The sequence below is a fragment of the Schistocerca nitens genome, chromosome 7 (genome assembly GCF_023898315.1).
Source record: "Schistocerca nitens isolate TAMUIC-IGC-003100 chromosome 7, iqSchNite1.1, whole genome shotgun sequence".
Classification (NCBI taxonomy): Eukaryota; Metazoa; Arthropoda; class Insecta; order Orthoptera; family Acrididae; genus Schistocerca; species Schistocerca nitens.
The window spans coordinates 467,021,666-467,036,910 of NC_064620.1; the positions used below are offsets into that span (position 1 = coordinate 467,021,666).

At 41.4% G+C, this 15,245-nt stretch overlaps 1 protein-coding gene across 3 annotated transcripts in view; it reads left to right on the top strand.

Annotated features, from left to right (window-relative positions):
- Positions 1-15,245, top strand: part of LOC126194925 (serine/threonine-protein kinase/endoribonuclease IRE1) — a 151,599-nt gene that overhangs the window by 63,524 nt on the left and 72,830 nt on the right. For all 3 annotated transcript variants that reach the window (XR_007538527.1, XR_007538528.1, XM_049933304.1), the window contains exon 7: positions 8,303-8,531. Coding sequence is in view for 1 of the 3 variants with exons in the window: in XM_049933304.1 (XP_049789261.1) it covers positions 8,303-8,531 (229 nt within the window). In the remaining 2 variants the exon portion in view is untranslated. The remainder of the gene's footprint in view (positions 1-8,302; positions 8,532-15,245) is intronic.

The following is a 15,245-nucleotide window of genomic DNA, read 5'->3' on the forward strand; positions in this document are numbered from 1 at the left end:
GTTCTCAAATGATTTTACTGGGCTTTTCCCTTTCGAATTTTTGCAAAACGTCGTCTGAAGCAGATCATATTTGATCCTATTCTGTACTTCAGGAGACCAGTATCGTGAGAGAAATGAAGATTTAAACTCATCATAGAACTTGCAGGTTTGTTCTATTCTTTGTGTTGTTTCTGCAATACCGTCATCCATACGTGCAGAAATGAAATCTAGGTATGTGATAATGGCCAATGTTGTGGCAAGCCCACTTGAAATTGATTTTTAAGTGTTCTTGATTACAAGGAATTTCCATCCTCTTTATGATGTTGAAACTTTCTCTCAGTGGGGAAATGGTCATTGTCAAATTTGATTGTGAGACCGTATCATGTTTGTTCTACTATACCAATTCTCCCTCTTATCGACCTACATTATTTGCATCTGTCCACTGCACCGCCATCGGGTATTACAGACTTCCAATGTCCTCCTAACCTGTGTTACTATGTAGCAATGGTAAACAGTTATTTGCCTCAACTTGTGTTGTACATACCGAATTGTCAGTCATTGGTAATGGTACGTGACCTTGGTATGTACTGGGAACAACAGGATCTGTATCCAGTATCGCCAATGCTATTGGACTAGGTACGTCATGCACTGTTCCGTACAGCAACTTACTGCTGTCTGAATTATCTGTTGTGGTGTTGCATATTGATCTCTTAGACACTGGTCAGCGTAAGTCACACTTTGCGCCTGACGTGTTGATCCCTGTTGCTCTCCATGTAATTCTGTTTTTACCAGATGCATCTTCTGTCTCTGCACAACTGATGAATTCATGTGCTGCTTGCCAGTAATTGTGTGGATCAGAATGCTAGAGTTTTTGCACGTTTTGTCACTTTTGGGACTCTTCCTGCTCCTCACCCAGATCATCCAGAACCCTACTGGCAGCAACTTTTGTCATCTTTAGCTTTTCTGCTACAGTTCTGTAAACTGTAGTGAGAGGCATTTTGACTTCATATGCAATTTCCTCAGACGCTTTTCATCAATCCTCTCTCAACGTGTCATTAACAATAACCTGAGAGGTGTAGTGTGTTGCAGTTGAAGGCCTTCCACTTCCTGGGTTGTCCTCAGTGCTTACTCGAACTTCATGGAAACAATTGGACCACTGTGATACTGTGCTACAGTCTGCTACACTATTCCCACAAAGTGTTGTAAATTTCTGTTGGTTTCTTTCCACATAGGAATTTGAGTCTGACATAGGAACACTGGTCACTATGTGTATTCCAACCTGACTCGCTTTCAGCTTCCATTTTAAAATTGAATTATTCATGATACAGCCACACAAGCCAGCAAACACGTATATGACTGTCATTCCAAAAGTCTCACTCATAACTGACACAAATTTCAACTTGATCATGCCACTATAATGGTCGTGCATGTACAGTGTGGAGGACTTTTGAGATGACCCTCAAATGAAATGGGTCCATCCAGCAGTTAACTCTGCCTCTCATGGGATAGAATAACTCTGTGATAGGACTGCAGGACTGGAGTAGGATGTGCTGAGTGGATGAAGTGGACAGGTCTTGCACCTGGCTCTTCCAATGGGTTAAGAGCCATGTGGTCAGGGGTTAGGAGTGGGTGTGGGATAGGGGTGGACCAGGATATTGCATAGATTGTGCTGGTGGTGGAATACTACTTTAGGAGGAGTGGGAAGGTTTGGCAATAGGATGTTCATTTCCTGTCACAGTGGTATATAGTCGAAGCCTTGACAAAGGATATGGTTTATTTGTTCCTGTGCAGTATGCTACAGGGTGATAAAGAGACTGCTACTTTGCAGTTGGTTCTGCGAAGCAGCTGGAGGACTGGGATGTGTGTGTGTCTGCAGACCAGATTTAAGGGATAGTGCTTGTCTGTGAAAGCCTTTGTAAGACCATAAGCATGCTAGGCAAGAGAATTCTCATCACTGCAGATCTGCCGACCATGAATGGCCTGAATGTAAATTTTTTTTGGAAGAGGTGACAGCTGCCAAAATGCAGGAACTGTTGATGGTTAGTGGCTAGAAGTATGGATGAGACAGTCATAGATGTGGAGGTCAACTTACAGGAAGGTGGAACATTGGGATGAGGAGGACCAAGGGAAGCAAATGGAAAAGATGATGATCAGGTTGTGGAGGAATGAAAATAGGGTGTCTTGGATCTGAGTCCAGATCATGACATTATCATCAGAGAGCCAGAACCAGACAAGGGTTTTGGGAGGCTAGGAAAGTTTCCACTACATGTCCATAAACAGAATGGCATAGAAGGGTGCCATACAGCTCCAACTGGTTCCACATGGTCTCCCCCCCCCTCCCCCCCCCCCTTAAAGGAGAAGTTGTTAAGTGTGGGTATGTAATTAGTTAGATATAGTTGGAAGGAGGTTAGAGAGGTAGTGTTTGATAGCAGCTAGGCTATGGGCATAGGTGATGTTTATATAGAGGGAGGTGGAATAAACAGTGACAATTAGCTTTCCAGGTGGTAATGGAGTGGGAATGGTTGCGAGTTGGTGAAGAAAGTGGTTCATATCTTTTATGTAAGAGACAAGCTTATGGGCAGTTGGTTGGAGATGTTGGTTGACTACAGTGGAGATTCTTGCAGTGGGAGCATTATAACCATCTACAGTGGACTGTCCAAATATGTAGTTTTTATGGATTTTGGGAAGCATGTAGAAAGTGTGTGTGTTTATGTGTATGTGGGGGGGGGGGGGGGGCTGGATTCAGTGGATAGTTTCTGGAAAGGGCCTAAGGATTAGAGTAGGGATTGGAGTTGCACTAGGCTCCTGGGACGGAATCACTGTGGTGAGGCATGTAGGTGAAGCAGTCAAGGAAGTTGGCACATGCATGACTTAAAACTTTGCTGTGAAAGCAGTTACACACTATATCAATGAAAATAATTGATTTTTGAAATTAAAAATACAAGTGAATAGTTATAAATGTACTCACCAAGTGGTGACAGGAGACAACACATACAGAAGTTAAGGAAATGTGCAAGCTTTTGGAGCCAGTGGCTCCTTCTTTTTCATATTAAATAGTTGTCAAACAATTACCGTGAAAAATATATTATGAAAACTATGTGATTATAATAATATTATTATATAACAGACAGCTCACAATTGGCCCCCGGATGCCATATGATCGTCAACTCCACCTAGACATGCACTTGAAAATGGCATTAAAAACTAAAACAGGCAAACTTGTTGTGCAGATATCTCTCAGTGCAAGCAAATAAAGATTAAATTGCAGCTACTAGAAATGGCTTCTTATAAAATGTCGTATTTTGACTTAGTCCATGCTGCAGGAAATAGTTATTCCCAAGTATGAAGTTGATTAATGTGAGCAGGAAGGATGTCCTAGATTTTGGATCAGGTGGGTGCGGGTTGAGGTGAGGGGAACGATGGTAGAGAGGGAGGTGGCATCTGGTGACAAGCAAGGTGTGTGGTGGGAGTGGGTCAAGCACATACTTAAGATGATCAAGTAAATGGTTGGTATCTTTAATATGGTAGGAGAGTCTTTGTACTAGAGGCTGCAGCTACTGATCAACTTGTTTTGAAGTCAGCAACTATGGAATGGCCTGAATGATTGGTTTTTTTTGTGGACCATAGGGAGAATGTAAAAGGTGGGAACATGTGGTTTGGGTGGGGTAAGAAGTTCTATGGATTGAGGTGTTAGTCCTTGTGAGGTGCCTGAGGTTTTAATAAGGCTATGACTTCCTAAAATCGTGCCCTGAAACGAGATCTATTCTTTTTAACATTTTTCCCACCACACCTAGAATAGCCCCCCACCCCCCACTCTTTCCCGTACTTCCTCCTCAATCTCCAAATTATCAAAGCCAGATGCTACATTCCTTCCGCACCCATTTCCCTAACCTAAGCCTCTTACTTCTGTGACTTTCCCCACTGTAAAACTTGCCCTTTGCACCCTCTGTCACCAACTATACCAATTCTGTAACTGGCAAAACACATATTATCAAAGTGAGAGCCATGTGTGAAATGACACATCATATACCAGCTGTTATGTATACAATGTATGGCCTTCTCCATTGGTGTGACTACCACCAAGTTATCAGTTAGGATGGATGGGCATAGACAGAGGGCATATTTTGGCAACACACAATATCCTGTTTCAGAGCACACTCTGCAGCATGAAGTTGTGAGCTCCGTGCCTGTTTCTCCACACATGTTATCTGGATTCTTGCCTCAGATACCAGTTTCTCATAACTCTGCTGATGCGAACTGGCATTACAAAAAATGGTTCAAATGGCTCTGAGCACTATGGGACTTAACTTCTGAGGTCATCAGTCCCCTAGAACTTAGAACTACTTAAACCTAACTAACCTAAGGACATCACACACATCCATGCCCGAGGCAGGATTGAACCTGCGACCGTAGCGGTCACGCGGTTCCAAACTGAAGCGCTTAGAACTGTACGGCCACACCGGCCGGCCTGGCATTACAACATGTCCTTTATTCTTGCTACCCATCTGGCCCTAATTTAAGTTAATTTCTTTAGTCTCTGCATTTCTTCTCAGTAACTATCACTTCCTTCACTCCTTTTTAGTTTTTTATATCTTTCTATATCTCTACCACATATATCTAAAAACAAAGATGATGTGACTTACCAAATGAAAGTGCTGGCAGGTCGACAGACACACAAACAAACACAAACATACACACAGAATTCAAGCTTTCGCAACAAACTTTTGCCTCATCAGGAAAGAGGGAAGGAGAGGGAAAGACGAAAGGATGTGGGTTTTAAGGGAGAGGGTAAGGAGTCATTCCAATCCCGGGAGCGGAAAGACTTACCTTAGGGGGAAAAAAGGACGGGTATACACTCGCGCACACACACACATATCCATCCACACATATACAGACACAAGCAGACATATTTAAAGACCCCCACATATAATGCACTTAGCTTTTCACTCTTATTAACTCTTTCACAATGTTTTGTTAGTAATCTGTGTCTTGCTTATTACACTATCTTCCACATTTAAGCTCTCAGGTTTTCAAATCTCATCCAGTGCAGCCCCCAGCAGTCAGTTTTCCCTTCTCATCCTGTCCGGTAAGTCTTTCTTGGCTTGGTTCTGGGTGACTTTTCCATAATTCTCCCCTTTTCCTAAACCTCCCCAGTCCTTCTCCTTCATCCCTCTTCCTTCTCATTCAACCCTTGTGCCAAAAGAAGGAGCCATTGTCTCTGAAAGCTTGCACATTTCCTTAACTTATATATGTGTTGTCTCCTGTCCCCACTTGGTGAGTAGATTAGTTATCAATCCAGTTATGTTATATTTACACACTGTGACATTTTAGCTTCTCCTGGGTATCTTTCTGTATTGCAGTCTTGTCAATGTGGTTATCTGTATTGAACTGAGGCCATTATGAGATGACTCCACTAGTGTCAGTGTTTCCTGAGTAAATGTTTCTGGCCTCATAAGCTAAGGCTTGACAATGTCATTGAAAATACCAACAGGAAACCTTTCCTTTTTAGCTCTGCTTAAAATTATATAATGGAGTCTGTATATGGGCTTCTGCTGAGTAATTCTCTTACAAAAACCAGATTGTGAGCCAATTCACAGTTTTGACCCCTCTCCCCACCCTCCACACCCCTAGAAAAGTAATTCAGTATCCTGTTGTAGGCTACTGTCTCATTTTAAAAAAAGGCAAGAAGTACAGACAAAGACTTCTACGTCTACCTATATTTACATACATATTCTACAAGCCATTTTATGGTGTGTGGCAGAGTGTAACTTTTACCACTACTACGTATTTTCTTTCGTGTTCCATTCACAGGTAGAGGGAGGGAAAATGACTCTCAATATCCCTCCATATGAGCTCTAATTTCTCATTTTATCTCGGTTAGGCTGTCCCTCATTTCAGGGCATGATGATAAGTAATCAAAGCCCTGATGAAGGATGTGGTTCAGTTGTTCCAGTCCAGGGTGATACTAGGTGATGAAGGGGAGACTCCTTTGTGGCTGATTCTTGGGTGTTGTGGAAGGATTGGGGGTATGAGTGGAAATGGCACAGGAGATTTTTTTGTGGACTAGCTCTGGAGGATAGTGCCTGTCTGTGAAGGCCTTGGTGAGACCCTCAGCATACTGAGCAAAGGAATTTTTGTCACTGCAGTTACAGCATTCCCGGATTGCCAGGCTATATGGGAGGTCTTTTTTGGTGTGACAGGGATGACAGCTGTCAAATGCTGGTACTGTTGGTGGTTGGTGGGTTTAATGCGGACAGAGGAGCAGATGGAGCCATCAGAGAGGAGGAGTTCAACATCTAGAAAGGTGGCATGCTGTGTTGAGGAGGACCACATGAAGTGGATGTGAGAGAACGTGTTGAGGTTGTGAAGGAATGAAGATAGGGTTTCTTGGCCCTGAGTCCATACTGTGAAGATATAATCAATGAACTTGAACGAGGCTAGAGGTTTGGTGTTGTGGGAGGCTAGGAAGACTCCTTTAGATGGCCATAAAAACATTGGCATAAAAGGATGCCATGCAGATGCCCATGTCTGTGCCGTGGATTTGTTTATGTACCTTCCGTTCAAATGAGAAGTAGTTTTGAGTTAGGATGAACTTAGTAAGGTGTATGAGAAATGAGGTAGTGGATTTGGAGTCTCAAGGACATTGGAAAAGGTAGTATTGATTAGCGGTAAGACCATGGGTGAAGGGATGTTGGTGTTTAGGGAGGTGGTGTCGACAGTGAGGAGTAGGGATCCAGGTGATAAAGGGGTGGGGTGGTGAAGAGTCGGTGAAGAAAGTGGTTGGTGTCTTTGACGTGCGAGGCTAGATTACAGGCAGTTGGTTGGAGGTGTTGGTCAATGAGGGCTGAAATTCTTTCAGTGAGGGTGCAATAACCAATGACAATGGGGCGTCCTGGATTGCTGGATTCGTGTATTTTGGGGAACATGTAGAAGGTGGGTGTCTTAGGGGTCAGGAGGGAAATGGATTCAAGTGAGATGTTCTGGGAAAGGCCTAAGGCTTTAAGCAGGGATGGAGTTTGTGTTGGATTTCTGGGATGGGATCGCTCTGGCAGACTTCATGGGTGGAGGAGTCATACAATTGGCAGAGGCCTTCTGCCAGGTAGCCATTGTAATTCATAACAGCGGTGAAACCTTTGTCTGCAGGTAGGATGATGACCTCAGGATTTCTTTTGAGGTTATGTATGGCTGTTCTTTCTTTCTGAAAGGTTGGTGTTCAGAGGAAGGGACGTGGAGAAGGATGGTGAGGCTAAGTAGGAGATACGGAATTCCTGGAAGATGACCAGCAGGTGGTTAGGTGGGAGGGGTAGAAGATCACCATTGGATGGTGGTATGAACTGGAAGAGGCAGGGTTCAATGTTGGAATTAGGATGGTTTTGGTTGGAGGGATTGGCGGCAAAGAATGCTTGCATTGCAGAGATCAGGAGCAGGAGAGTAGGTCTTTGACAAGGCCAGCATGGTTAAATTTGGGTGTAGGGTGAAAGGTGAGGCCTTTGGATAGGACTAAAACTTTTGTGAAACTGAGGGTTTTGGTGGAAAGGCTAACAACAGTGTTACGGGAATGTTTTGGCTCTGAATTTGGATTTGGTGGAGGGTTGGTAGGGAGTTTTGGGGGATGTGCCAAGTTGAAAAGGTCAGCTAGGCAGGATTTAGCTGCTATGAGGGGTGGTTGAGGAGAGACGCTGTGAGTACAATAGGGGTTGGATAGTGGTGGCAATAGGATGTCAGCAGGTTGGATAACTTATGGAGATGGGTTTTGGAAAGCTCCATCAGATGCTGGACAGGATAGTCAGCCATTCTCTGGACTCTCCAGGTTCTCTGTGTCCACTTGAATTACATGCCGGTATGTTTAATTTTCATGTATTAAATAGTGTAGTTTTTCCTTAGAATATCTCCACCAGGCACATTGTTTTTAATTTTAGTTTGGAAAGAATGTATCTTCTGTCTTTTCCAACACTGTGTATTGTCCTTCTTATTGACTGTTCATTGTGGTGTTGTTGTTGCAATTGTGGCTTTGGTGGTGGTGATGACAGTGGTGGAGTCAGTGACACCACCGGCGACAGTAGCAGTTATGGATAACAAATGAGGCAGATACATGTTGTGAACAAATTGCCTCCCCTTTTCTCAATCTTGTGACATTTTCTTATGGTCCAGTGGAAAAATATCGGTAATGAGAGTGTGAGAAACACCACACTCACAACGTTGCCACCCATTTGTCTGTTTGATGACCCTGTGCAGATTGATATGTGTGCATACTAGTGAAATATTTTAACTAAAACACCAGACATTAATATCATTTCTTATATAACTCTCTCTCTAATTTCAGCATACGTTCATTTTGTGGCGAGTTCTTCAGGGCGAGCACTAAGTATTGACAGACATGTGGGATCACCTCTGTGGCAGCATGACTATGGTTCACCTGTAATAGCTATGTATATTTTAGAAGACAGTGGCCTGGTTGCTGTTCCATTCACAAGTATTGCAGAGGAAACATTAGACCACCTTGTACTGCAGTTTGAAAATGATCCCACATCCATCAGCACTTTAAAGTTATAGTATGTATTTTACACTTTGTTATATTTCACACTTACACATTCAATAAACAAAAATATTAATTCTAGATTATAGTTAATTAAGATTGCAGTGGATTTTGCGTGCATTCAAGAAGAAGAATAATCAGTGATTGCTTTTATAAAAATAATAATATATGTAGTATATATTATTTCATGCCTGTAATACAAATAAGATGGAGAAAGTCAGTGCTATTTCAACTGGGAAGTAATTGAAACATAAAATGTGCAAATCAAACAGAAAAATCCAAGCTTACTGGTAAATCAATTCCCCATTTTATTTTATGCATTGTCAGTTACAGAGACATCTGTAATTAACTCCTTGAAATCACAAAGGGGAGAGGGACTGGAGCAGTGTTAGTCAAGTCACCTGCACAGGTCTTCCCTCTCTGCTATCAATTTTTCGCAATACAAGGGCCTTTAGCAGTCTTTATTATCATGGATAGAGAAACTAGAGCATATGAAATCCAGAGGCGAAAACTTCCCCAGTGACATATATACTCCACAAGTCACCATACAGTGTGTGGTGGGGGCTACCTTATACTACTAGTAGCCTTTCCCTTTCCTGTTCCACTTGCAGATAGAATGAGAGAAAAATGACTATCTAAATGGTTCCTTTGAACCCTAATTACTCACATATTGTATTTGCAGTTCATATGCTGAATGTGTGCTGGTGGCAGTAGAATCATTCTGCAATGAACCGCAAAAACTAATTCTGTAAATTGTATTAAAAGCATTTCATGAAAAGAATGTTGTCTTCCCTCCAGAAACTACCATTTCCGTTTGCAAACCATCCCCATAATACTTGCCTGTTGTTCGTACCTGCCAGTAGCAAACCTGGCAGCATGCTTCCGAATTTCTTTTATGTTTTCCTTTAATTCAACTTGGTGGGGGTCCCAGCCACTCAAGCAGTACTCAAAAATGGGTTGCACTAATGTTATGTTCCCAATCATCTTTGTAGATAAGCTACACTTTCCTAAAATTTTACATGCTCATGCCATTTCATATTGCTTCACAACATTACGCCGAAATCTTTAATCATTGTAAGTGTCTTTAAAGTCAGTACCGCCATTAGACTGTTGTTTATTTGCAGTGTTACATTTACACATTAAGTGTTAATGTGTAAACGTAACACTGAAATAAACAACAGTCTGATGGCGGTACTGACTTTAAAAAAATATATTATGATTGTGGTCCCTCATTATGAAAAAAATTATTATACGTTGTGTGTTTAGCAGCGCACCACCAATACTCTATTTGAACATTATAGAGTTGTTTGTTGTACTCATCGGCATTAACTTACTTTTTCAACATTTTGAGCAAGCCATCATTCATGCACCAAATAGAAATTCTGTCTAAATCATCCTGTGTCATCATACAGTCACACAATGATGACCCTTGCCCATACACTACAGCATCATCAGCAAACAGTCAGAGATAGAGAACAGGAGCGTTTCCCTGGCATGCACGCTCATGACAACACCCTTGTCTGTGATTAACATTTGGCCTCCAGGACAATATACTGGGTTGTATTACTTAAGAAGTCTTCAAGCTACCCAAAGTTGGGAACCTATTCCTTATTGCTCAGACCTTCATTAATAGCCAGCTGTGGGCCACTGTGTCGAATGCTTTCTGGAAATCTAGGGATATAGACTGTCTGTTGCCATTCATCCATGGTTCACAGGATGCTGTGCAAGAAAAGAACAAGCTGAGTATCACATGAGCGATGCTTTCTAAAAGTGCACTTATTTGTAGACGGAACCATTTCTGCCTCAAGGAAATTTATTATAGTTGAACTTAGAATATGTTCAAGAATTTTGCAACAAACCAATGTTGAGGTTATTGGTGAGTAATTTTACAGATCTGTTCTTGTATCCTTCTTATATGCAGAAGCCAGCTGTGCTTTTCCCACTCACTAGGGCTTTGTGCTGGGCAAGAGACTTGCAATAAATGCAAGTTAAGTAGGAGACCAGTGCTCAAGAGTACTCACTATAAACCGAATTAGGATTCCATTCAGACATGACGTCTTATTTGTTTTCAACTCTTTCAGTTGCTTGTCTGTGCAACAGTTGCCTATTTTGATATCCTCCATATGGGAGTCTGTGCAGTGGTCAAAGGATGGTATGTCTGTAGAATCATCTTGCCTGTACGTTTTTTTTTTTTTTTTTTTTCAAATGCAAAACTTAAAACCTTTTCTTGTCTTCTATTGTCACACCAGACTGGTCGATGTGTGACTGAAAATAATTCTTCAACCCATCTAGTGATTTTACATAGGACCAAATTTTCTCAGGTTCTCTGCAAGATATTTTACAAATATATGCTGGTACTAGTTGTAAGCTTCGTGCATCAACACAAATTTCTACTAACTTTTTCCTGTTGACATTTTTGCGTCGTTTTTTTGAACTGAGAGTGCAACAATCTCTACTGCCTCAACATTTTTCGAATTTTGTTATTAAACCACTCTTCTTACTATACTTACTCAGAACATACTCCACCACAGTACAATTTACATTCAGTTTGAACATCACCCATAATTCCAGTTCACCCACTATATTTGAACTAAATGGTAAACTAAAGGATACTAACAATGGTTTATCTGCTCTTTCCAACATAAAAACTCTCCTGGTCTTCATGATGGATTTATGAACATTAGTAACCATTGTTTGTAATTTTGACTAGTAAGAACTAATAAACAGCAAAATGTATCAAAGGTTTTAGGATGAAGATTTGTGGACTATTTCATAACAATAAACTGCTGCCGACGAGCATGACGTCACAACTGTTTACATTAAGTTCGTTTGAGCAGTTGCCTGCGGGCTCACGCGCATGCGCAGTTGAGTTGCGTATGGACAGTACCTTCTCCCGCTTCTGGCTACTTGAAGTGTGGCTGTTAGCTGTATCAGCAGTAGCAACAAGCAGCCAGATGCTACCAGGAAAAATTTTTCTGGTGCGCCCAAGCTGCCAGATTCATGCATGCGCATAGTATTCTGGCTTGTAGTGAAGAGAGGGTTAGTCTCCACGTAAGCCATATTTACATTTAGTGATTTTGCTGTTTCCTCTTCATTTACACTTCTCACATCAAATGAAAACAAAAAGGGTTTCTGTGGCTGGGAGCTATCAAGTAAATTAAAATATATTCATATAATTACAGATGATTGATTTCAGTTTTCTGATTGGATTTTATTTTCACATTTAGCAGTCAGTCACCTTGCAGAACAATGAAGTTATATTTGTTGGTTTGCTAAATAAATGTGGCTTTTATTAATGTTTTCCCCAGAGGCAGTCAATTTATTAGAAATGAAGTTTTTCGTTCCATACTATTGTCTAGTTTCAACTTTTCACTGAATTTCAAGTGCACAGTTTCATCTTCTGGCACGTACAACATTGTGTCTTAATAAAGAACCAAACATGAGATAATAAATTACTGATACTCAAGAAAAATTGCATCCCAAAAACCATGCTGAAAAGCTTAATATCAGGTTTGGGGCCTACTTCATTGTGAATCTGAACATATGAATGTGTACTTTAAGCCGAATTTTGTATTTTAGTATGGTTTACAATAAAGAACCAAACATGAGATAATACATTACTGATACTCAAGAAAATTTGCATCCCAAAAACCATGCTGAAAAGCTTAATATCAGGTTTGGGGCCTACTTCATTGTGAATCTGGACATATGAATGTGTACTTAAAGCCGAATTTTGCATTTTAGTATGGTTTACAAAATTGTAATGCTCGTGGAGTATCCTATTTCTTTTATGACGTCATGTAAAATCTCTTAATACTATATATGTATAAACATACTGGTTTCTTATGTCATGGTAGTTGCCCACATGCAGTAACGCCTGTTTTCTGGCACTCTTTGGCAACTGCTGAAACGAAGCTCTTTCTAACAGGTCATGGGAAAATATTGCGAATGGTGCTTTGAAAAGCATTAGTTTCCAAGTAAATTTCCTTTTCGCAAGGTGAATTATGTTACATGTGTGGATGTGCAATATATTTCTTAAATCACAGAGCGTTTGACTCTCTTTTAAAACTACACATGCTGGAACTAGCCAGTGAGAAGAGTTTCGAGCTCAAAGCCCAGACATTAATGCCATTATTTAAAATTTTACTGACACTTTTGTGCTGTGTAACTGAAAGTGTAACACATGAAAGAAAGACCAGTATTATATGTGAAAGTTTTAACTTTTCTTGTAGCTACACTATGTACATTAATTTAAACTGTTAACTTTTCCTATCTGTGTATTCACACTACTTAACAGTGATGTTGTTGTTGGCTGACTACATCACATGTCCTATGCTCTGAATATGTGCTGTCGCTGGCTGGCGAGATCACGTGATTTGAGCTATGATTGGCTTACAAAAGCGCATTTCAACCTCGATTTCAATGCTTTGGAAATTAATGTGCTGTATTGAATGTATACTTTTGTAATACGAATACGAAAATATGCAGTGTATCATAATATGAAAATATGCAGCGTAAATGTTGCTGCACATCACAGATTCCCCCCCCCCCCCCCCTCTCTCTCTCTCTCTCTCTCTCTCTCTCTCTCTCTCTCTCTCTCTCTCTCTCTCTCTCTCTCAAGTGTATAAAATCTTTACCATTCAAAGTATTGATATTTTTACAGCTCCAAGGGACCGACTGTCAATTATTATGGAAAAAGTCTATTTTTCACCTTCGTAGAAGTGTATTTTGATGGGGGAGGGGGGGGGGGGGTTTAACTGGGAAATCTGGGAAAAATCAAGGAACTTTTTTTTTTCTTTGTCCGAATACACACCCTGAATATATTGCATGTGTGTTGTTAAACTAGCTGCTCAAGACAGTCTTCATAAAATGTGTTGAGAACCTACAGGACTGTCTGCCTCTACCACCTGCAGTGAATCAGTAAATATCCCATTCTGTATGGGGGCACATTAAAGTCACCTCCTAGTAATATTGCATGATAAGGGTACTTCTGCACTTCTGAGTGTAGACTTTCTTTAAGTGATTCTACAATTGTTATGGTGGAATCAGATGGCTAGTAAAAACATCCAATGACTAACTTGAGTTCACCTAGGCCAGCTAATTGTGTCCAGATGGCATTACAGACAGACTCAATTTCGACATTGATTGACAACATTCTTTGTTGATTGCACTGAGCACTCTGCATCCTTGATGTCTAACCTGTCTTTATTATATATGTTCCATGCCTCGTTAAATATTTTGGAGCTTTGTGCTTTCCCCAGTATATTTTGAGGATGACAGCTTTCCTGGAGAGCAGTAAATTCAGGAAATTTGTTATGAATGCCTCTACAATTTACTGTTAAATTTTTGATGCTCAAAGTGTCTTCATTTTGTGTGATCTGATTTTGCTCACTGCATGTCGACTAGTGAGAGTTTATCACAGGACCTCAATCAATTGCCTAGCCTAAAAAAAACCATGTGCTCTCCACAAGTACTCTGCTACCCGAGTAGCTGCTTCCTCTTTGTAGTGCCTTCCTCAATTACAAGGAGAGTCCTACAGTTTTCCAACTCATGACACTGGTTCAAAAATCTGCAACCAAAACCATCATAGAATCAACAGAGTCTCTGGTCGAAGTTCTCCACTTGGCTTCGAACCAAAGGACCCCAATCAATTGTGCGTCAGATATTGCAAATTGTGACCTCTGCTGACGCCCCATGACAGAGGCCAGCCGACCAGAGTGGCCAAGCGGTTCTAGGCGCTGCAGTCTGGTACCGTGTGACCGCTACGGCCGCAGGTTCAAGTCCTGCTTCGGGCATGGATGTGTGTGACATCCTTAGGTTAGTTAGGTTTAAGTAGTTCTAAGTTCTAGGCGACTGATGACCTCAGAAGTTAAGTCCCATAGTGGTCAGAGCCATTTGAACCCATGACAGAGGCCAGCAGTTGTCACCATTTCCGTAAGCCACCTGTAGGGACTGAGGATGGCTTCAGAAACCAAGCAACGGATGTCATTGGTGCCAACATGAGCCGCAACTTGAAGATGACTGTGCGTTGCATCCTCAATTGCCACAGGCGGAGCCTCCTCCACATCTCAGATGATGCTGCCCAGCAGACATTCTGAGTGCACATTGAACTTCTTTCCAGCCTTTAATACTATTTTCCTAATGGCTCCCCAGATTGAACCTCTACTTTTTGAGTGACACAAATGCTTTACAACCTGCCGCTCACCCTGCAGTGAGTGCAGTTGCCTCACATCTGATACACTGGAAGGTTCATTGCCATTGGAACCCCCATGCAAAACAAGGCAAAAGTGAAGTATCTCATGTGACATGCCAGTTCATCAGCACCACTACACATTGAGGCAAACTGTTGACCACAGCCAACACATCTTCATATGTTTGCGAACTTTGGCCACCCCCACACAGCAAGCACACCCTCTTTCCATTCTGTTGCTAAAATTAAAATCAAAGCAAAAAGTATGAAAAAGGATAAAAATTACCCTGCGCCTGTTAGGCAAGGATTTGCACTATCGAACGTGTTAAAAACACAAACACGAGCTACTAGAGAACACCAAGTCTGTCACTGACACTAGTTCACTGCACACTGGCAGGCACAAACAAAGGTTATACTGCCCTTACAGTTCATGAATAGAGGCTGACATCTGACAAGGAAGTGTAACTAGGAGACAGCAGATGGCGCTAAGATACATTACAAAAACTAAAAGTTACAAAAAGAATGAGAATAACGACAACA